A 23,415-nucleotide genomic window follows, 5' to 3' on the forward strand; every position below is an offset into this window, starting at 1 on the left:
GTTTCAGTTTCAAATCAGGGGAAAGAAACGAGAGAGCAGTTAACGGAATTGGGACTTGCTTATATATTTTCGCTGTACTTTTATGTTGAAGGAAAAATTTCCAAGCCTGCAGTGTTGCCCTTATGGTCGGGGGCTGTGTTGATCTCATGGGGTCGGCTATCGTTTGTGATAGAAGTAGGTCAGTAAGGTCTCCCTGTTCAACTTGTGCTTGCTCTATACTGCGCCAGTGAGTCACCTCTGGGGAATGAAACCAGTGTTTAAGCTGGTCTAGTATAGCCGCTATATGGTAATCTCTCAAGTCTGGGTCTCCCATGCCCCCAGCTAATCTGTTTAATGAGAAGGGAATGGGTGCATCTTGCCCTCTTCCCTTCCCATAGGAATTTCGATGGGGAACGCTGCATAATCTTGAAAAAGGACATTGGGAGCTGTATAGGCAAGGCCCTGTATAAATATAATGGTTTAGGGAGTAGAAACATCTTGTATGCAGCCAGTCTACCCGACCATGTCAGATACATTTTTTTTTAGTCTACTCCTCTCCTTTTCAAAGTTTGAAAGTACTGTTTCAAAATTACACTTATAGAGTTGCGAGACTGAAGCTGTCATCACCACTCCCAGGTACTGAATCGAATCCTACGCCCACACATGGGCAGATTCAATCTGCGCCCTCAGGTCTCGATTTACTAAGATCCCCAGAATACTGGATTTAGTGGCATTAATTTTGTAAAAGGACACTGCATGAAATTCTTCCAATTCTTTCCTTATGTACCTCCACTAGTGATCGGAGTGGGTCCTCCAGTGACATTATAACATCCGCAAACAACGTTATTGTATGCTCCTCTGGTCCTACCTGGATCCCCCTAATAAGGGGGTTGGATCTGATCCTCTCTGCCAGTGGCTCCATCATTAGGGCAAAGATTAGGGGTGAGAGTGGACACCCCTGTCTTCCGTTAGTAATGACAAATTTCTCGGAGAACAAGCTTTCCGTGAAGACCTGTGTGGTTGGAGCCGAGTTGAAGGCCAATATGGCGGAGAGGATCCTACCATCAAATCCGAACCTCGAAAGAACAGCCTTCAAGTAGCCTTAATGTATCCTATCAAAAGCTTTCGGCGTCCAGGGACAGGAGGACCAAAGGACCCCTGCCCCGGACACCGAATTAATCAAATTCAAAATCCTTCTTGTAGCATCCGTGGCCTGCCTACCCGACACAAACCATCTGGTCCGGCTGAATCGGCCTCGGTAATATTCCTGCTATTCTTTTCGCCAACAACTTGGCAAATACCTTTTTTATGTCAACATTTAAAAGTGATATTGGTCTAAAGTTTTGAGCCTCATCTGGCTCCTTCCCAGGTTTAGGTAACGTAATCACAGTTGCTTCCAGCATCTCTGGCGGAAAGGAGGACAAGGAGGCAGCAGCATGATGCACCCTCTGCAGAATTGGGGCTAAAATATCCGCGTATCTTATAGTACTCTGAGGAGTAACCATCTGGGCCTGGTGCTTTATTTTTCGGTAGACTAGAAAAAAAAATTCAGAATTTTGGGAAGTGAAAATGGAGCATTAAGCCTGTCTTTGTCCTCCAAGTCTAATTTAGGGGTGGAAATGTTGTGTAGGAATTGGTCTATCAGTTCTGGAGTAGGCTGAGGAGAATCCGCATCCGACCCCAGATTATACAGGCTAGAATAGTAACTGCTGAACGCGTCAGCTATGTACGTTGGGTTTGTCAGCTTGGAGTGTGTAAAGAGGTGAAAAATGTATTTTTTGCCTAATTGCTCTCTCCTTCAATTGGTTGGCCATAAGTTTCCCAGCTTTATTGTAATGTGTGTAGAATTCAGCTTTCAGTTTGAGTATGTTGCATGAGTGTTGTCTGGCTTCCACTAATTTAGAACTGACAACTACTGTAGGGTTGTTTTTATTCAAAGTTTGTAAATTTTCAATTTGCTTCAGTAGGTCATCCATGCGCTGCCTCCTCCTTCTCCCCAATATAGTACACCTCTTAATTGCTAGACCCCTAACAAACTCCTTATGGGCGTTCCAAAGAATAAATGGATCTACTTCCTGATTATCATTGATGTCAAAATAGTCCTGGATATTTTCCTGTAATGCCCTAGCTTCCTCCAATCTATTTTCCATCTGTTTGCTCGTGATGAGAAGGTAGTATTGCCCACTGGTATGGACACCGGAGCGTGATCCGTCCAAGTAATAGTCCCAATGTCTGAATCAGAAATGTGTTGTAACAAAAATGTGTCCAGTAAAAACGTGTCTATCCTTGAGTAGGAAAGGTGTACTCGTGAAAAAAAGAATAATCCCCCTCCGTTGAATGGTGGCATCTCCACACATCATAAAGACCAGTAGATCTTATAAAGTGAGTTAGATCGGGTCTGCTGCCCTTTTGAGGCATCGAGGACACGTCCATCTGTTATGTATTGCATTCATATCGCCGCAGATAATATGGCCTGGCTTGTGCCTCTCTATCTCTCTATCCTCTTTTTTCCATAGTTGGTTCAGAAAACGAATCTGCCTCGTGTTCGGCACATATATGTTAATTCAAGTGTATACCACTTGCTTGAGTTCGTACACTAATGATATACCGCCCATTCACATCCAGGTAGCTAGCTATATGCGTAAACGCCACTGTGTTTTTAATCAGGCTAGCAACTCCTCCCGTTAGCTGAATTTGCATAGTAAACGTGCAGGAATTGTCTGAGATGAGGTTGGGTGATTGCCTTCCCTGAAGTGAGTCTCCTGGATGCAAAATAGGTCGCACTTTTGATTGAGCCTCTTTCCACAACATATGTCTTTTTTTTTTTTTTTGAGGGCAGTTCAGACCATTAACATTCAGAGATGAAATTTTAAAGGCCATTTTTTTGGGTAACTACGGTCTCTGCAATAATGCGTATGTAAGTGTCAGAATGCAAACAAAAAACAGGCGAGGCTGCTTACCCCAGTCGTGGATTCCAACTGGATCCATGTCCCCTCAGGAGGATAGATCTCTATGACCGTGGTGAGATTATTTCGTAGCTCCACCCAGTTGTCAGGAACAGTGAAGAAAACGAGGCTTGCACTTCAACACTCTATTGAGATGTCGCCGATGATCAGGAAAGGAGCGCTCTAATAAAACGAAACATGTAAAGTAAAACACTAAGTCCAGTATTGCTCCTAAGAGCAACTATAACTTCGATAGTAAAACCAGAACGATATTAAGAAGCTCAACTTCACGCAAATACTGCGCTTTGACACGAAGAAGAAAAATTGATTCCTAGAAATCTGAGCAGGGACACCTGCTAACTTATGGGGTTGTAAAGTCATTGGATGCCAGGAGATCCCTCCAGAGAGCATCGTGACTGGGTACGTCTACGTGGTAGGGCACCATGTCTAAACATACGTTTCTCAAGCCTCGGAACAGTTGGGCGAGTTCTGCATGGTATCCACTGCCTCCTCCTGATTTTGGGTAATACCCCATTTCCTCAACCATTGTAAACCTTCCTCCATTGTGGCGATACGGAACTCCTTCTCATCTCTCATTACAATTAATGTTGTGGGATAGTTCCAACGATATGGAATATTGTGATTTCTTAGTGGTTTTGTGATTGTCACTAGGTTCCGCCTTCTTTGCATAGTATGAGCAGATAAGGCTGCAAAAAAGGAGAGCCCCCGAGTACTCTCAGGTAGTCGATCCACCTGCCGTGCAGCATACATACATTTTTCCTTCACCCTGTAGTAATGGATTCTAGCAATAGTATCCTTTGGGTGCTTTGCTGGGTTATGACGTGGTTTTGGAAGCCTCTGGATACGGTCTATAGCCAATTCTTCCAGGGGAAGGTCAGGGAGCACTTCCTTCAATATGTTTAAGAATGCCATTAACTCTTGGGGCTTGATCGTTTCGGGGATCCCTTTTATCTTAACATTGTTCCTTCTGGAACGGTCCTCGAGGTCCGCAACCTTTGACTTGAGACATGTTATGTCCTCATCATGCTCAGTATGTGCGTCTACCATGCTGTTAAAAGTTGTCGTTATCTCTCCCATGTTCCCCTCAATGTGGCTCACTGTCACTCACTTCCGCTACTTCAGCTTTACCGTTCTGCATCTGCTGCAGCATGTCAGTGTGCATTGCACTTCTGAGTGACACCAGCATTTCCTTCAAGGTGGAATCCATCACAGGCTGGTTATTTGTGGGGAATGCTGCTATAGTGTCCTGAAATTCCAGGGTGTCATCTAATTGCATGCCTGTGTCCCCACCTGCAGTATCATTGTCCATCGGCAGCTTCTGCTTAGTTTTCAGGGGGCTGTTAGTGCTGGAGGAGGACTGGGAAGAGGGAACATATGGTGCAGTTCCCACTGCCTGCCTGTCAGTAGTGTCCCCCTTGCTCTTCCTCCCCCCCGCCTCCTCCGCTGATCTCCCTGTTTGCCGCCGTGGCGGTCGCCATCTTGGCCCTGTGTGCTGACTGCATACGGATAGAAGTCTGTCATCTTACCCGGCGGGTTCCTCTCCTTCCTTCTCCTAGACATGATCCGCCACTTGTCCGGGGTCTCTGCTGCTATAAATCGCAGCTACATTGTGCCCTATGCCGCAATGTATGGCTCCGCTGGGTCTGTGGCGAGGAGCTGTGGCTTCACGCTGCCATACTCCTCGCATGGTGAGCTTTTGATGTCACTTTATTTTTTTTTCACACAATTCTTTGCAAAATTAAGACACACGTATGTATGTATGTATGTATGTATGTTTCTCGCATGGCCCCCAAAATACATTCTGCGTATTACAATGCCACATGTGACTTTTTCCCACAGCCTACTCACTTAGAGGCCCAACATGCAGGGAGCACCATCGCATGGATCATAAATTACACATCTAACTTGTTGACTACCTATTACACTTTTGAAGGCCCTGGAGCACCAGGACAATGACTCCTGGCTCTGATAGTTGGCACTGACATTTTACTGTGGACACTTTATATTCATATATTTTTTTTTTTTTTTTTCACCTTGCCTCTGCAGCCGTTCGTCTCTCCCTCCAGCACAGGTTTTTTGCCTTAATGCATAGACTGCATTAAGGTGAAAAACCTTGAGACTTTACAATAAATGTTTAAATTAAAGTGACTGCACAGAGCAATTACCTTTATCAGCGTATAACACTTTTTTTTATTTTTTTTATTTATTTTTTTTTTTTTCCCCTCTTAAAATCAGGGGAAAATTTGTAGGTGCATGTTGTATGCCTATCCCCCGCTGATTGTGAGCGGAGGAGCGAGACCCGCCGAGATCATAGCAGAGTAGGCTCCACTCAGTCACGCCCAGTCCCGGCCTATGATGGGCATAACACGGGGACCGGGTGTGACTGTGTGGAGCCGTGTATGCTCTGCTCTGCTCAGTCACGCCAAGTCCTGCCATTGGACCTGTTATGCCCATCATAGGTTGGGACAATAGGGCACCGAGCGCCGCTGAGATACACAGGACATCAAGCTCTGTATCTTGGCGCCATTTTTAAAACTGGAAAGCTGCAATGACACTGGAACAAGGCTACACTGATAAGTCTGCAAATGACACTGGGACAAGGCTGCAATGACACGAAGGCTGCATGATGGGCATTTTTAAATGTAAGATTTTTTTTTTTTTTTTTCCCCATTTTTAACATTCCCTCCTAAATTGGGGTGCATGTTATACGCCAATAAATATGGTAAGTATAACCTTTATTTTTTCGGGGGAGGGGGGAAACTGGTTATACTTGGCATATTTATCGGTGTATAACATGCACCCTAAGTTTAGGAAGGAATTTTAAAGGGGGGGGGGGGGGGAACTTCAGTATCACTTTAAACCATTAAGATATATAAACCTTCTGCCTTTACAATGGCTTTAACCCTACTTTGCTGACTCGGCGCTCCAGGTTTCCCTGGCGCTTAAATTGGTTTGGTCTAGCTTGGACCAAACGAATAATTTGCATGCTAGGATAGACTAGACTAGCTACTGCTCTGTCTAGAATATACAGTAGCAGCTTGTGGTAATCATCTCTTGTTCAAGCCAAAATGTGGCTTTTTGATCTCTTTAGAGGGTCATTCTCTTTCTCCCCCCCCCCCCCCCCCCCCCCCCCCCATGTGTGGACAGTATGTCTGTCTGTATTTCATCCATCCGTTTTTGGATGAAATACGGACATGCATGCATCCCTATGAGCTAGCAGATGAACATCAGCTGACACCCGATATCCATCCCCGCTGTGGTCCGATTCTGTAGACGGAGGAAAATCCTATTTTTCTATCCGTCTGCAGATCGGAGTAATACAGACAGACGGTCCATGTTCATCGCCCCCCCCCCCGCCCCAAAGGGGAGAGCGGAGATCTGACAGGGCGGTCCCAGTGTGCAGGGACCGCCCTGTCATCCGCCGGCTCAGCAGGAATCATCACAGCTCTGTCCCGTGTGAGACAATATCTCCTTGCTGTGTTTCCTGTACCTAGTTGCCTTCTGGATAATGCACTCATTTTTGGAGCTCTGGCTACAGTAGGTTTGCAGACCCCAAAAACTCCAATGCAAACTTACAAACTTCCCAAATGATATGAAGTGTTCACTTCAGGTGCATGTTTTTTTTTTTTTTTTTTTTTTTTTTTTTTTCCAAATCTCAAAATAACTTTGAACATCTTGTTTTCATGTCATGTTTTTGTTTTACGTGAGCTAAACCCTCACTTCTCCTTTTTTGGGGCTTGCCGTGACATTCGGTAAATGAAAGTAGTTTAAGAAGTGAAAGCTATGCTGTGTTTTGGTGATATTGGCCAGTCTGTGGAAGCTTTAGGTGCTTTTTGAGCCTTGGGTTCATATCTTGGGGTTTCATTCTAATTTCAAAGTGATATTTGATTTTATGATCATTATACTATTTTACAGATGTAAGTTTAAAAATGCATGTCTGCACTCGAGCAATATAAACTCCCCCAAAAAAAATAGGTATGACTTCCCATAAGCATGCAGTGTGAGGTGTGTGTTTAATTCACAGGGAAAAAAAAAAAAAGTGAACCTAGGCAGACACATTAAAACAGCAAAGAAGGAAAAAAAAATTAAAGTGCTTTTAAAATGCTTGTACCTACTGAAGTGACTGGCCTTGAATGACCAGAGATTAAACAAATCTTCCTACATAAGTTGTACCTATGCATCTGCAGAAATTTCTCCTGTAGAGCCTTCTACAAAACCACAGATCAAAGGACTCTTCTCAGCTGCAGGGGACAGGGATATGACATTACACACTGCAGAACTAGCGCACAGAGCTCCCTGTAATCTGATGGTGGTGGGGAAGGACATGCTTTCCCGTACAGATTCATAGAAAAACAGAGCTGAGGCCGAGTCATTATTCCTGTTTTTGAAGGGACGAGCTGTCTCCCGGGAGGCTGTTTGTCTTGGAGTTCTGTCAGCGACTCATGCTGATGCCCACATTGGGAGAGTTTAAAGAATAACCACGCTTGGTGCTTTGGATTTACACTAGTACCAACTACAGAAGGATGTACTTTTTGTTTTTCGTAATTGGAGATTTTTCAACCACTTTAACACGTTAACATGTTAGAGGTTCCATTCACATCTCGTGATTTGGGATCATAGGCAGAATCTCTGCAATTCTACCCCAGATCGTGACAGCGATGCAAGCATGTGACACACTTTTGGGTGCCGTTCTTTAATGGCACCCCCAACACAATTATACTGCGTTAGTTGTGTGGCAAAACATGAGTTTTAAAACTTGCTATGCTTGTCACCCAAAAAGGCACATGAGCTTCTTTTCCGTGTGGCATATGAAATTGTGTGCAAATTGTGAGTGGAAACGCTTGTTCCCGCTACACAAGGGAATGCCACCCATTCCTAGTGTAGCATTTACAGGGTAAAACGTGAAGTTACCACTTTTCGAATGCCTGCGAAAATGATTGCTTTTCAAAGGAATGGCAGTATAGAAGGCAGTCTAATCTTGGCTTAAATCTGATTTTCAACTTCCAAAGAATTGATATCGTGGGGCGAAGGAGGAGGAAAAAAAAGCAAACAGTGGGTTTAACACAAAAATCGGATTCCCATCAAGAACATTCAACGTGGATGTGGGAATTCTTCCCCACCATCAGAACATGCTGATCAGTGTTTCTGGCTCTAGCTAGTGGCACTGATTGTTCATGAAAAACCCTACAGGCTGGTTTGTACACAACTTGATTGTGTGTACAACCAGCCTGCTCATACATGGATTGAAATGCAGCCATTTCCTTATGAACCAGCCAAATTTTGATCCATGCATGGCTGGTTTTAGCATCTGACGCTGGGAGTTGTGGCGTAGGAATAGCAAGTGAACACCAGCATGGTGAGAAGGAGTGTTCGATGACTTTCTCTAAAGAGAAAAATCCTCCATTGCTGTTAAGTTTACTGCTTTTTTTTTTTTTTTTATTTTTTTTTTTTTTTGGTTACATTTCCTTTGTCGTTATGCACAGAGTGGGAGATGGGACTTTGAGCTGTTTAACAACTTAGTTGCCGAGCCTATTTCTGAGATTTGGTGCTTAAAAGTTTAAGGGTTTTTTTTTTTTTTTTTTTTTTTTAATATTGTGAAAGATAATGTTACATTGAGTAAATTGATACCCAACATGTCACGCTTCAAAATTGCACCCACTCGTGGAATGGCGACAAACATTTACCCTTTAAAATCTCCACGGGCGATGTTTAAAAAAATCACGTATGCGTTCGCTTCTGTGCACGAGCTTGGCGGGATGGGGTGCGTTTAATTTTTTTTGTTTTGTTTTTTTACCTTTTTTATTTCACTGGTTTTAATAAATAAATAATAAAAAAAAAAGTGCCTTTTATTCCTATTACAAGGAATCCGCCGCAGAGACCACTTTTATCTGAAAAACAATCGCCAGCTCTTAGGGATACTGGGGTTATGGTAGCTAGCTGCTACCATAACAGTATTCCTCTTCAGTTCAGGAATGGTCTACAGGAAGGAAGTGGTTAACACATTGACACATGTGACACTCCTCCTGCAAGCTGGCAAAATCTTGTCTTGTGCAAAAAAGCCCTTGTTGATAAAAGTAAGAGCCATGCAGAGACTGGTTTTAACACTATTTTGTTAAAGTGCAAAAGCCATAAAATAGTGCTGCAAAGCTAAAAACAGTTTGCTTTACACTCAATCTATTAATGTCTATCTCTAGTAAAAGGTCTCAATTTCTGCTCCTTTGTGCTTACAAGCAAATTAATGCTGTGTGTGTGTGTGTGTGTGTGTGTGTGTGTGTGTGTGTGTGTGTGTGTGTGTGTGTGTGTGTTTTTTCTTCCAACTTGTTTGCTCTCCCATATTTGCATTGTTGCATAACATAGCCCTATGTTCTTGTTTTTGGTGCAATCTGGAGAAGTACAAAAAAAATTCAGCCTTTCTTAAGCAGAACCCAATAGCACTGCAGGAGGGATTTCCCTCATCAACACTGACTGTTTTGATGGGGGAATTTAAGCAATTTTTTTCTTCAACCACATAATGCAAGTCCAATGGCACAGATTATCTTGTTTCTCTGAAGTGTTCATTGTTTTCAGTGCACTTTATTGGTAGATGTGCAGTTGTGCATTGTGAGAAGGAACAGTAAACAACCATTGTTGTTCATTGTGTAGCCTCCTTACCTAAAGAATATGGCAGGTAACACATTTAATCAATCTTGGGCCCCTTTTGCATGAACAGGCCATTTGGGGTCTGCCTGTCAAGTGTTTATTTTGCATACCACATTACTCCATGCAATGCTCTTTATGGAGTGCTGGATGTAAATGGACATGTCTGTTTAAACCCACCGACATCTGAGCCTATCTTGTGGGACAACTTCAAACCTGTTTGCCAGCCAACAGAACTTGAAAGTACAGAAGTTCTCAGTGAAGACCAGACAGTAGGCATAGATCTGTCATCTGTGGCATTACCAGCTGTGCTACACCTTCTCTCCACCCACTGGTTCTAAGGAAATTTAGGGTGAAAAATGCCAATCTGATCCTGGCCACTCACTTCTGGCCAAAGGCCCTGGTATGCCACGCTACTAAAGCTGGCCACAGACTCTCCATGGAAGATGCCGCCCAGAAAGGATCTTCTAATGCTGGGATCGGTGAAACATCCGGAAGCAGACCGACTACATCTAACTGCTTGGTTTCTGAACGTCAAGGGACTGTCTGATTAGTGAAGACCCTACTTTCCAGTAGAAAAAAGGTCACTTGGGCTATATACCTGAGAGTTTTGGGGGGGAAAAAATGTAATTCCCGGTGCACTTGTAAGGGCCTCCAGATCAAAAGTCTAGTGTCGGTCTTAGAATTTCTCCATGATGGAAAGAAGGGGCTGGCATCCAGCACCCTGGAAACCCAGGTGGCAGCTCCATCGGGGGGTGTGGGTTTTTCTTTTTTTTGTGAAGGTCTTTTCAGACATTGATCCTTCAAACAGACCCAGCGTTCCTACCCAAGGTTTCTTTGACCTTTCACCGCTCACAGGATATAGTCCTGCCCACTTTCTCTTCAGCTCCTGCCAGTCCAGGAGAAGAAGCTTTTGACACACTGGACATGAAATGTTTGTTTCTTTATAACAGTCACAGGCTCACATAAAGGAGAGTTTCCAAAAGCACACTGGGCAGATGGCTTAGATTTACAATCGGAGGTCTACAAGCCCAAGGGAGAAATACATCCACCCCCCCTCAAGTATTGCTCATGCTAGGAGATCCATGGCAGTTTCCTGAGCCAAAAGGACCGGTGCTACGCCTGAAAAAAATTTGCCAGGCTGCCATTTGGTCAACTAATCTACATTTCTGACACTATAGGTTGGACTTGCTGTCAGCCGCCGGTCAAGCCTTTGGCAGGAAGGTACTGCAGGCAGTAGTCTCACCCTAGGGGGCAAGTTTCTCGGTTATCCTCTCCAAGGTTGTCCTGAAAGGCGATTTGAGACTTGGTTAGACTCGTGACTGTATTTCTAAGAGCCTTACAGGACATCCGCTACTTCACTCCCTTTATCTTAGAAGTAGTTTTCTGTGCTGTTTTTTTTCCAGTATGCCGGAAACCACACAATAACTGAAGCCATGGTGGAAGAGGAGGGCTTTAAAGTCTGTTTCCTGGAAAATGGGTGGAGCTGCGCTCTCCAAGGCTGTCCTGAAAGGCTCTTAGAAATGCTGTCAACGGTAAGTCGTTTTTTTTTTTCCCCCCAAAAAAAAAAAAAAAAAACACATTCACATAGGGGGCCGGGATCTGGGTGCCCCCTTGTTAAAGGGAGCTTCCAGATTCTGCTAAGTCCTGACAACACCTGCCAGGGTTGTTGGGAAAGAGGGCCTTGTTCACATCAACATGGGGACAAAGTGCTTGGGGGGGGGGGGGGGGTAGGATCCATATATTTTGGGGTGCCGTACCCCCTAATATCTACACAAGAAAGAAGGGCCTGTTATAGCCTTGAAGGGGGAACCCCATGCTTGTGTGGTGGTGGTTTTCCTTTTTCTAAGTTTGGACCGACTTGTGTCAGACCAGTTAAGACGGCTCTCATAGGGAACCATTGACTTGCACAAGTCATGTGAGCTCCCAATGTCGGAGCGTTTGTTGTAAAAGTGTGAACCTAGCCTTAAGGCTTTAGTCCTTTCCACTGAAGATTTCTACCACCTGAATCTGGACATTGGCGGTTGATTTTACTAAAACTGTAGTGTACAAAATCTTGTGCAGCTCTGCATAGAAACCAATTGGCGTGTGTGTGGTTTTTATTTTTTTATTTTTTTTTCCACTTAAGGGAAAATGATGTGGCAATGTAGTGGTTCTGCGCCAAAACTAGGTATGGTCAGATTGCATCAACAGTGGGAGGAGCTTAAAGGTGTGCGTGTAATAAATATATATATATATATATATATATATATATATATATATATATATATATATATATATATATATATATATATATATATATATATATATATATATATATATATATATATATATATATATATTTATTTATTTATTTAGTGTGTATATGTATCTCGGCAGGTCTGTTCGATTGCGCAAACTGTGCATGTGCCACTGGACTGGAGCGCATCGTGAGGACTGTGGCCCGCGATCGTGGTATACAGAGGCAGAACTGGGATCTGTTATGTAAATAAGGCGGATCCCCATTCTGACAGGAGACCTCCATGGAGATCTGCTGTTCCCAGCGATCTCTCTGGTGTTCCAGTGAGCCCAGCCCCCACACTGTAAGAGCACACCCAGGAAATCTCTAGTAGAGGCATAACGGGGATCTGATAGTGTAAACAAGGCGGATCCCCGTTCTGACATGGGACATGTCAGATCTACTGTTCCCAGTAATTGGGAGCAGTGATCTATCGTGTCCCATTGAGCCCACCCCTCTACAGTTAGAACACGCTAAGGGAACACACTTAACCCCTTGATCGCCCCTAGTGGTAACCACTTTCCTGCCAGTGTCATTTTTATACATTGGTGAAATAATTTTTTTTTTGTAATGTCACTGGTCCCCAAAGTGTCACTTGAGGTCAGATTTGTCCGCCTAAACATCGCTAAAACGCTGATTGCAGCCATTACCAGTAAAAGCAAAGTAATTTTTCCTAGTTTGTAGACACAAGTTTTGTGCAAACCAATATTCGGTTATTGCAGGGTTTTTTTTTTTTTCGCAAAAAATTAAAACCAGAGGTGGTGATATACCACCAAAAAGCTATTTTGGGGGGGGGGGGGGGGGGGAGAGAGAGAATCTATTTTTGCTTGGGTACAAGGTCTCTCAACCATGCAGCTGTCGGCTAAAGCTACGCAGTTCTGTGGCAAAAAATGGCCTGGTCATTCAGGGGGTAAATCCTTCTGGGACTGAAGTGGTTAAAGTGATATTTAAAGTCCCTTTTTAAATAACAAACCTGTTATACTTGCCTGCTCTGTGTAATGCACAGAGAAGCCTGGACCCTCTTGAGTCCCTTGCTGGTGCTCCTAGCCCCTCTCTCCAGGTTTCCCCCACTTCAAGCATTTTGCTATGGTGGGGCCCCCAAGCAGGTGCACTCCAAAGCCACGGCTGTTAGGGATGCACCGAAATTTCGACCGCAGAAACATATCGGCCGAAAATGCCCTTTTCAGCAATTTGCCGAAAGAGAAAAACGGCCGATAATAGAGCCGAAAATGGGGCATCGACTTGGTGGGGCACGGGGCTTCACCCCCTACCCCGATGCCACCCATCATGAAAAGCAATCGTGCAGGAGAGCCGCTCCTGTTTGATCAGTGCCGGGAACATCGCAGCTTTAATTTCAATAGCTGTGTGTTCCCGGCCACAGCATACAACCCTTGCCCCTTGTCCGGTGACTTTGATAGATCGATCACCTGCAGGATTGGACAGGTGATCCATCTATCAAAGTCCCGGACAAGGGGGGGGGGGGGGGGGGCAGGAACACACAGCTATTGAACTGAAAGCTGTGATGTTCCCGACCCTGTGATCAAACAGTCGATGGAGGCAGCTCTCCTCTTCCCTTCGCAGGCTGGCTGCATATGACAGGCACTGGTGAGGCTGCGTTGATCTCTTGTATCATCATGTGTGCAGTTTCTGACCATCTCCTGTACCATTTCCCCAGTCTCTGACCATCTCCTGTATAAAAAATGTTTTTAAATATGCATCGGTGTGGTTTCGGTTTTCGGCCTAGTGTGTTTTTTCATTTTTGGTATTGGTTTCGGCACCAAAAAACACATTCGGTGCACCCCTACTGTTCATTCACACATGGAGCCGTGGCTCACTCTGCCCACTCCGTCTCCTGATTGGCTCATGGGCTGTGATTGACAGCAGCAGGAGCCAGTGGCTCCCACTGCTGCCAAAAGCCAATCGGGAGAGCAAGTCCCTGCAGAGTCAAGGATCTCATGGACATCACTGGATCGAGGGGGAGGGGGGGGGGGTTCAGTAAAGTATTAGTATTACTACTGCACACAGGCTTCATGTATAGCGTGCATGAGGGTAAAAAATCTTGTGCCTTTTACAAAGAATGTGCTGTACTTAGAATGCAGTAGTCAAATGTAAACTGCAGCGAGGAAATCAAAACTGGTGAAGTCAGAATCTAGAACAGCTGCACATGGCAACAAATCCCCTTCCAACTTCAGTTTGTTTAGCTTTGAAAGTTAGCTGATTGGGTGCCATGCACAGCTGCTCCAGTTTGTCTGCTCCACTTTTTGCTGCATCTGCAGCCACCAGAGCTTCACCCATAGAAGTTGGTGCTCCACAATCCTCTCATAGTCCTGGGCCTCCAGACATCTGCTGTCTTAGTCCAGGACCTCCATATATCCCCCTCTCCTAATCTGGGACCTTCAGGCACCCACTCGCCTAGTCCAGTATCTCCCTTGTACCCCCCCCCAATCAAAGGGCCTTTACCATACCAACCACCATTTCGTAGTCGGGGCCTCCTCTGCACCCCTTCCCATCTTAGTCCAAGTCCTCCTCCAGCTCCACCGATTCAGAACCTCCTATGCCCTCCGAATCCAGGTCCTTTCCCGCACCAACCCCCGCCCCCCTTTTTTCAAGTTTAGGGCCTCTGCTGTATGCTCCTCTGCACTCCCCCTCTCCTAATTCAGTGCCTTTTTCCCACAATCCTTTTCTAGTCCATGTCTAGCACAGCAAATGTCTGGAGGCCCAGGACTGAGAAGGAGATTCTAGTCCATGTCCTCATCCCCGCCCCCCCACCCCCCCAATCCTTTGCTATACCAACCCCTACCTTCCTAGTCCAGGGCCTTCTGCACACAAACCCCTCGCCTTGTCCTAATGCCTTCCAGTTCCAGGAAGGCTCTCTCATATAATTGTACTGCAGCTGAGACGCCTCCCTCAGAAAAGATATGGGCTGTTTGGCTACTGCGCAGGACTAGGAAGGAGACCCCACATCCCTTCCGTCGGGGGTGCTGCTCGCACTGGGTGCCTCTGCTCTAGGGTGTCACTACCGCTGGTTCAAGTGTAATGGACAGGCAGCACCCACTGCATAGTTTGCCAAATTATCGCTCTGCCTGGCCATCCTATAGAAAAGCATTCCAGAACGCTGCAGCTACTGTTGCTTACCAACATGTTGTCAACCGTAGATGAGGCGTTGCTCTGGAATACCTTTCTATAGGGTGGGAGGAGCAGAGTGCTTCAGTGCCTGTGCTGTCTCCCTCCTATTTGAGTCTGCAGTATTTGGCAAACTATCCTGCAGTCGCTGCCTGTCCATTACACTTGCTCGGTTGGCAGTGACACCCTTAGTGGTTTCCTGTGCGGGTGGATGCGTCCTTGCTCGACCAAGAGTTGACTGCAGGAGCTATTTGGTTTGAATTTTATAATTTGATCTGAGTTTTCAGCTCTGTTAAGGTCCCAAAACCTCGTCTAAGATGTTTATAGGGCCTAGTTTACATGGGCATTTGTTTTCAGAGCTTGTTGAAGGCCCCATGCATTTATGAAATGTTTACATGTTTTATCAAGCGCTTGACAGGTTTGAACCTGCTAGCTACTATACCGCATGTTCACAATGTATCTGGAATTGCTTAAAATCTACGTCTGCTTCTTGCACCAAAATGTTCTACAAAAAATGTAATTTTGCCAGTTCCGGCTGAACCAGCCGACATTTCAATCTGTCTATGGCCAGCTCTACATATAAATGTAATTGTTCATTTCTGTGTGTGTTCAGCTTTAAAGGCCGTGCAATAAGTCTGGCCAGATGTGCCTGCAAACCCAGCTGTGTCATAGTCCCATGAGAGCTATTTCTATAAGCGTTTTTGCACATAGCAGTTATGGCAGGCTTTTAGTGGCATGCCCTAAAACTGTCCTTTCGGTTCCATGTGGAAGTTTCCACTAGTTGTAAGTGAAATGGTTTTTCATTATTTAGGTTTTCTATGTGAATTGTGCAAATTATGACAGTAGTATGTAGGTTTTGTTTTTCAGACTCTGCAAGGTGTTTAGAGGTTTTTTTTATTTTTTGCTTTTCTTTGGTTTCCCAACACAAATCAATCTGCTATTGCATTTCATACTATGCTTTTTAATGATTTTCTGCTGACTTTTGTCTTCAGATTTACCAAAACCATAAAATGTGAGGTCAAACCTTAAAAGCGTCAAATTGTATGCGATCAGGCAGGCCCTTGCACTACATGGTTTTGGTAAATCTGCAGACAATCTGATGGTGTGTATTGGGCTTCAATGTGCTACATAGAGCTAAATATTTGTTTTGACAATTTCTAGCCGCTTTTTTGCAACTATTACATGCATACAATTCACTTTCACGTAATGTACTTTTGAGAAAACACTTTACAGTGCTTAAACATTCATCTGAATCACACTAGAATATTTTAGATAATTTTTTTTTTTTAATAGCAGTCCTAGGTTGCATCGTCAAATGCATTTAACACCCAAAAGCATATGGTAGGTCTATATGTATTCTTTTTAATTTTTTTTTTTTTTTTTTTTCTCTACACTGTGAAGGCTTTTGATTTACAGTTACTGACTCTAGCCATGTCTTTGTCTTTTTTTTTAGGGATGTCGCTGTCTGCCGGGTCTTCCCCTCTCCATTCCCCTAAAATCACACCACACACTTCTCCTGCCCCGCGAAGGCGAAGTCACACACCCAACCCAGCTACTTACATGGTGCCGACTAGTGCCTCAACACCAGTTACTAACTCCGTTTCCCAACCCCCGTCTGCAGGACAGGTTATCCAGAAGGAGACTGTTGGGGGAACCACCTATTTCTACACAGACACCACTCCAGCACCACTCACCGGAATGGTATGTGCAAAAGCATAATTGCAGATGCATATTTTCATTTTGTCGTTAAATAGTAGGAAACTATTTTGCTATAAGTTTGCCTGTCCGTAAGGGCAGGTTCACACCAGACTGCATCGAGCAGCTTGTTCTTGTGATTCTTGATGTGAACTGGCCCTAAGGGTGTTTAAATTTGTTTCAAGTGTTTCCTTTTAGATTTACCAGGTGCAGGCCCTCGCACTACATGACTGGTGTGTAACCAGGTTTAGTAATTTTTGCTTGGAAAGTTAAAGCGCTAAAGTCATTTTAAAAAGAGAAAAAAAAAAAACCTGTCATACTTGCTCTGTGTAGTGTTTTATTTTTTTATTTTTTTTTTTATTTTTTTTTTCCCACAGAGCAGCCCAGATGCTCCTAGTCTCAGGTCCCTCTTTGGCTCTCCTGGCCCCTCTCTCGTTGCATGCTCCCACAACAAGCAGCTTGCTATTGGGGCACCCGAGCCGCAGCACCCGGTGTCCATTTAGGCACTGAGCTGTGGCATAGACCGCCCCTCTTCCTCATTGGCTCACTGACTTTGATAGCAGCGGGAGACCAATGGCACTTTGCTACATCTCAGCCAATGAGGGAGTGTCCAGACAGCTGAATCTCTCATGCAACATTGCTGGATGGAGATGGGTCTCGGGTAAGTAAAGGGTGGCTGCTGGAAGCAGATTGCTTTTTATCTTAATGCATAGAATGCCTTATGATAAAAAAAACTGCCTTTACAACCACGCTAGTTTTTTTTTTTTTTTTTTTTTTTTTTTTTTTTTCCCCCATTTACTTCTCACCATCTACACAAGCTGTTGAGGATCCTGGCAGGCAAATCTCACTCCATCCCCTGCAGGCCACAGCTGCAGCAACTTGTGTAAGTCTAGGTTTACAGCTATGTGGCTGCTCTTGATGCGTTTTTCAGGAACGGTTTGCGGTTTTCTGTGCTTTTGCATGCAGTTTTCATGCATTTTGCTTTATTTATTTTTTTACTTTAAGCTCTCTATAAACACACGGTATATAGATAGTTGCGAAGGAGGGGGCTTCCCTGCTGAATGTGTGAGAAATATATATATATTTTTTTTCCTTGAGGCGCAACCCACCCCCCCCTCCCCAATGTACCCTGCCCCATGTTGATGACAAGGACCTTCAGGATCAACCTCTAGGTAGTTTCTTCACTGTTATTAATGTTGATGAGTAAAAGGGCCTTGTCACGACAACCCTGTTAAACTATAAGCTCGTTTTTGACAAGTCCTTACTTTAAAAAAAAAGAGCCCGGAACAGTCTCCCATGGAGCTGTCTTCCTTCTGTGCCACTATTCCACAGCAGCCACCCTAAAAACACTTGAGGCCTCTGCACCCTATAATAGAAAAGAATGAATACTTCTCTCCAGGGCGCTAGCAGCACCACTGCTGTGTCCCCTTCTTGGGCGCCATGGTTTATTTTGGTGGCCAGCAAGAAGAACCACAGTGACTAGTGGAGGGCACTCCATAATACACCCGGAAATGACAGATAGCCTAAGTCAGTATTTCTCTTTTTTGAATTGTGCAACTGCCTGATGTGCATTTGAATGCACGTCTGAAAGCAATCAAAGCTTGTCATAAGACAGGCATGTCCAAAGTCCAGCCCGTGTTCCAGTTTTGGATGGCCTGCCTGGTCATTTTGACATGTATATCTTTTGTGGCCCCCAACGAATCCCTGAGCACCAGGGGGCCACAAAAGATGTACATGCTGGTTGCCTTGGAAGGGACAGGGAGGGAGCAGGATGAGTGCCGTACAGGAGTATTTCCTTTTTAGAGGGACCTCTGTAAAAGGAAGCCCTGTCATTGGATGACTGTTCTGTCCATCACAGGAGGCGAGACTTTCTATTACAGAGGCCACCGATTAAAACAGGAGTTAGTCCTGTATGTCAGTGCACGTCCTGCCCCCTCCGTGTCTCCTCCAAGGCTGCAGGTGTGTGTGAATTGGGCTGCACTGATGGCAATGGTGAGTCTGCATTCAGGACGGATGGGTAGTGAGGCCGTTGCTGCATTTGACACTTGTCCTTATTTTGCTTCACAGGTATTTATTAAAAATGTTAAGTTTTTTTTTTTTTCTGAATCTTCCCTCTTAAAGTGAAGGTGCATGTTATATGCCAATAAATACAGTCTATCCAAATAACGCCTCTTTACTCGCACAGCAACAAAGGCAAGAGAATTCTTGTTGGGCAATGTATTAGGACTCGAATGAACACACTTAGACCATATTTTAATGGTTCACAGAATGGTCGGCCCGCACGTTTGTTCACTTCATCAAATCTGTCCCTCTTTGAAAAAAGTTTGAACACCCCTGTAAAGAGATGACCCGTATGCACACGTGACACTACTATACAATGTATGTAATTTTGGTCAGATTGGTTAAAGGGGCAGCTGCACACATGTGGTGTGTAATTTTGCATTCTTGCATGGAAAGAATAAAACCCTGACACCACTTGTTCCAGAACTGCTAGCTCTGTGTGGCATCGGCACAAATGAAAAGGTGCAACTTGGGTATTAAAACAATTTTTTTTTTTTTTTTTTTTTTAGCTAATTCCTTGCATAATTTTTGAACTTTTGTACGTGTTGCAGTTTATTTCACTCTGTTTTTCTGTAACAGAAGGAAACCCATTTTACTCTGAGGTCAAAATGGCACTGCAAGACATATTCTAAAATGCATATTAAAACGGTTATACCTTTCCAGTGTGAATGAGCCCTTAATGCTAAAAGTAAAAGTTAACCTTTTTACATCTTTCTTTTTTCCCTTACAAAAAGGTGTTCCCAAACTATCACATTTATCCTCCTGCTGCTCCTCATGTGGCTTACATGCAGCCAAAAGCAAATGCACCTTCCTTCTTCATGGCCGATGAACTCAGGCAGGTATGTTCAAAGATCTTATCTTCTCCATGTAATTGCTTTTAGTGTTTGTTTTTTTTCTTTTACGATGTAATGTTCCTTAACCCCCTTTTTTGCTGACCTGGGCTATTTGCAGTTATATTTTTCCTATTGCAGCAAAGACTCGCTGTGTACAAAGAAATAAAATTTTGCTACCACTAATAAAGATTTGTTACTGCTTAAAGGAATGAAGATGAAAACTGCTTTCACTAATGGCACAAATTATTACAGCTCGGGACATACACATTAGCTCAGTTTATTAGATCTGTCTAGTTTTTAGCATGTTTCCCAGGAAAGTGGGATGGTTGGGGGTCCAAGTCCTAAGTTGGGCGTGAAGGTTCACCTTTTGAGAAATATGGGATCTGGCATTTCTTGCCTCTCTGAAATTCTGTTGGCCTGGATGTGTCAACTTGTGAATTGGAGCCAGCACCAGCATGCAACAAATAAAAAAAAAAAAAAATATATATATATATATATATATATATATATATATATATATATATATATATATATATATATATATATATATATATATATATATATATATATATATATATATATATATATTAAAACGTGTTGAAGCGCTATCTTTCATTTTGCTGCCCTCACTGTAAAGAACCCCTTACACTGTTGAATATTTCTCATCCCAGGTTTGTTGTGTGGCCCCATAGTCTGCTGGCCTTGCTTGCTGCAACTTGGCATTGCATAACATTTCTTAGCCTGTCCTCTCCTAGAACCCCCCCCCCCCAGATCTTTATCCATTCGATGTTCCCCCAGAGGTTCTTTCCTTAGCGTGCAACTTGCATCTATATTTTAAGCTCCCAACCACATTTATTTTTCATACATTGACCCTCATCTGCCATATAGCTGCCCACCACTCTGTTTTAACTGGGCTTTCCTGGAAAGTTGGTATATCTTGCTGTGAAGTTTGCTGATTATACAAGACCAAGCAGGGCAATAAACACTGGGCTTGCTCCTTTTTTTTTTTTTTTTTTTTTTATGCCAACCTCCTGTATAGTTTATGAACAAGTGAAGTAGAATTGGTCCCAGGACATAGCCCTGGGGTACACTGCTCACAATTCCAAACCATTCAGAAAATGCCATCGATCACCACCCTCTGGACACACTTCTGCAAGCAGCATTCTATTTGGGAACATACACTTTCTTTCCTCCATGCCAGAAGACCTTTATCTGTAAATTGTGTTTGTGGTACTATATCAAATGGGTTCATTTATAACCCTTTTTATTGAAGCTAAGAGTTTTACATTTGGGTTTTCTCCTGGCCTTCCACTTTATAGAAGTGATTTGAATGGCCAATCACATCTACACTTCCCAGAAGGGCTCATGCCCATGATTCAGGTGTCCAAAACCACCTTTCAAGTTGGAGTGGTGAGAGTTTAACATCTATTCACCAATTTCCCCTGTGATGCATGGGCTTGTCTGAGAAATGTGTTCTGCTTTGGTTGTGGCCCCTAATATCACCGCAATGATTGCTATCACTACAGGGGGCTGGACGGCCCGGTTATAAGTTTAGTGTGTAAATGGAGTAGAAAAATTACTTGATTTTGCAAATCTCAGAACACAGGGTATCTTTATATTTATTTACAATAGGTTATGCTGCAACTTTCCAGTGACTTGGCACTGGCAAAACAGAACCTCTCCCCAGGCATAACCCCCTCCCAGCTAGGCGTAGCCTCAGTTATTTATTTTTTTCTATTGTCTTGGGTGATTGTTTCTGCAGTCTGTGCAAAATTTCTTCTAGCTGATTTTCCTCAACTTTTTTTTCCCATCTGCGAATAAGACTACCTTATCCAAAGCTGTTACCTGAGGCTTCCTGTCGAGAGAAATGGTTTCCAGGTCCCTGTAATGTCCATACGTGACAGCCTGTGATGTCATTTGGCGCTGCAACCTGTTTGTATATTGGCAGGGTGGCTGCAGATGACTATTTTCAAGACCCTCATGATTCTGGCAGACAATATACCAGTGTTTATGGATACTTCAAAAAAACGTCTGGAGGCCTTATTTAACCACTACAATACCGGGCACTTTCGCCCCCTAGCTTTCAGCGCTCTCGCACTTTCAATGACAATTGCGCGGACATGCTACACTGTACCCTAATGACATTTTTATCATTTTGTTCGCACAAATAGAGCTTTAGTTTGGTATTTATTCACAACTGTTTTATTTTTTATTTTTTTGCGATATAAGTGCAGAAAGAGCGGAAATTTTGAAAAAATAACTTTTCTTCCATTTTCAAAGAAATCCAATAAGATCTAATTTTGTCGTAAATGTAAGCCAAAATGTATTCTGCTACATGGGTTTTGTAAAAAAAAAATTGCGTTGTGTATAATTGGTTTGCGTGATCACGGACATATGTACTCAAATGATCATGTACAGATGTGTGCAGGTGATCACATGCATGTGTACAGATAATCATTGGGACATGTGTGGTGAACATGTGTTTTATTCTAGACTGGTGATCAGTGAGTAAAAAGCTGTAAAAACGGCTCATATTCACTGGTCACCAGCCGGCTACAGCAATCTGCTCTCCTCTCCTCAGCGACGACTTCCGTGTGAGGAGAGCCGATTGCCTAGCAACCGGCTGATTTACATCACATGACGGCTGTGATTGGACACGGCTGTCATGTGATCAGGAGGGCCAATCGCAGAGCCCTCCTGCCGATCTGGGTTCGCACCGCTGCGCGGGCACGCGCAAGATCCCCCCCCCCCCCCCCCCTCCTGAAGGACGTTCCTGAACGTCCAGTCAGGAGGAGGCTCCCACCCGGCTGTTTATATACATTGGCGGGGTGGGAAGTAGTTAAAGCTTTCTTTTGCTCTCTTGGGGACATCCTTACAAACTGCAGTTGTGACTGTAGGCACATGTCAAGCCCGCAAGGTTTGGGCTTGTTGGCTGAGAGAGAGAGAGAGCGATCCTCACTAGATAGACTTGGAAGAATCCCCAATTTTCTCCAGGAAAGTGTCAATGTTTTTACAATGATAAAGAATATACAGGATCTCACAAAAGTGATTACACCTCTCACACTTCTGTAAACTTTATTGTATCTTTTCATGTGATGACACTTTGCTACAAATTAAAGTAGTGAGCGTACAGCTTGTATAACCGTGTACATTTGCTGTCCCCTCAAAATAACAGCTGTTAATGTCTAAACCACTGGCAACAAAAGTGAGTACACCCCTAAGTGAAAATTTAAACATTTGGTGCAGTTAGCCATATTTCCCTCCCTGGTATCATGTGACTCAGTGTTGCAGGGTCTTGAGTGACTGTGGAGCAGGTGTTAAATTTGGTGTTCTCTTACTGGTTACTGGAAGTTCAATGTGGCACCTCATGAAAGAACTGAGGATCTGAAATATTTTTATTTTTTTTTCTCTAAATAAAGATGGCCCTAGGCTATAAGATTACCAAGACCCTGAAACTGAGCTGCAGTAGGGTGACCAAGACCATACAGCGGTTTAACAGGACAGGTTTCACTCGGAGCAGGCCTCGCTATGGTTGACCAAAGAATTGAGTGCACATGCTCTGCATCCTAGCTAGAGGTTGTCTTTGGGAACTAGATGTAGGAGTACTGCCTGCAGAGGTTGAAGAGGTTGGAGGCGGGGTGTGTCAGCCTGTCAGTGCTCAGACCATACGCCGGACACTGCTTCAAATTGATCTGCATGACTGTCGTCCCAGAAGGAAGCCTTTTCTAAAGATGATGCAAAAAGCCTGAAAACAGTTTGCTAAAGACAAGCAGACTAAGGACATGGTCTCTTCAGACCACAGGACATGGTTCCAGTAATCCAAGAAACTTCTTTGGTTCAGATG

At 43.9% G+C, this 23,415-nt stretch overlaps 1 protein-coding gene across 1 annotated transcript in view; it reads left to right on the forward strand.

Annotated features, from left to right (window-relative positions):
• Positions 1-23,415, forward strand: part of PAN3 (poly(A) specific ribonuclease subunit PAN3) — a 115,743-nt gene that overhangs the window by 43,044 nt on the left and 49,284 nt on the right. The window contains exons 6-7 of the mRNA XM_077484076.1: positions 16,436-16,683; positions 19,473-19,577. Of these exons, the coding sequence (XP_077340202.1) occupies positions 16,436-16,683; positions 19,473-19,577 (353 nt within the window). The remainder of the gene's footprint in view (positions 1-16,435; positions 16,684-19,472; positions 19,578-23,415) is intronic.

The sequence above is a fragment of the Lithobates pipiens genome, unplaced genomic scaffold, assembly GCF_037356315.1.
Source record: "Lithobates pipiens isolate NorthernLeopardFrog02 unplaced genomic scaffold, aLitPip1_a1.2 Scaffold_16, whole genome shotgun sequence".
NCBI lineage: Eukaryota > Metazoa > Chordata > Amphibia > Anura > Ranidae > Lithobates > Lithobates pipiens.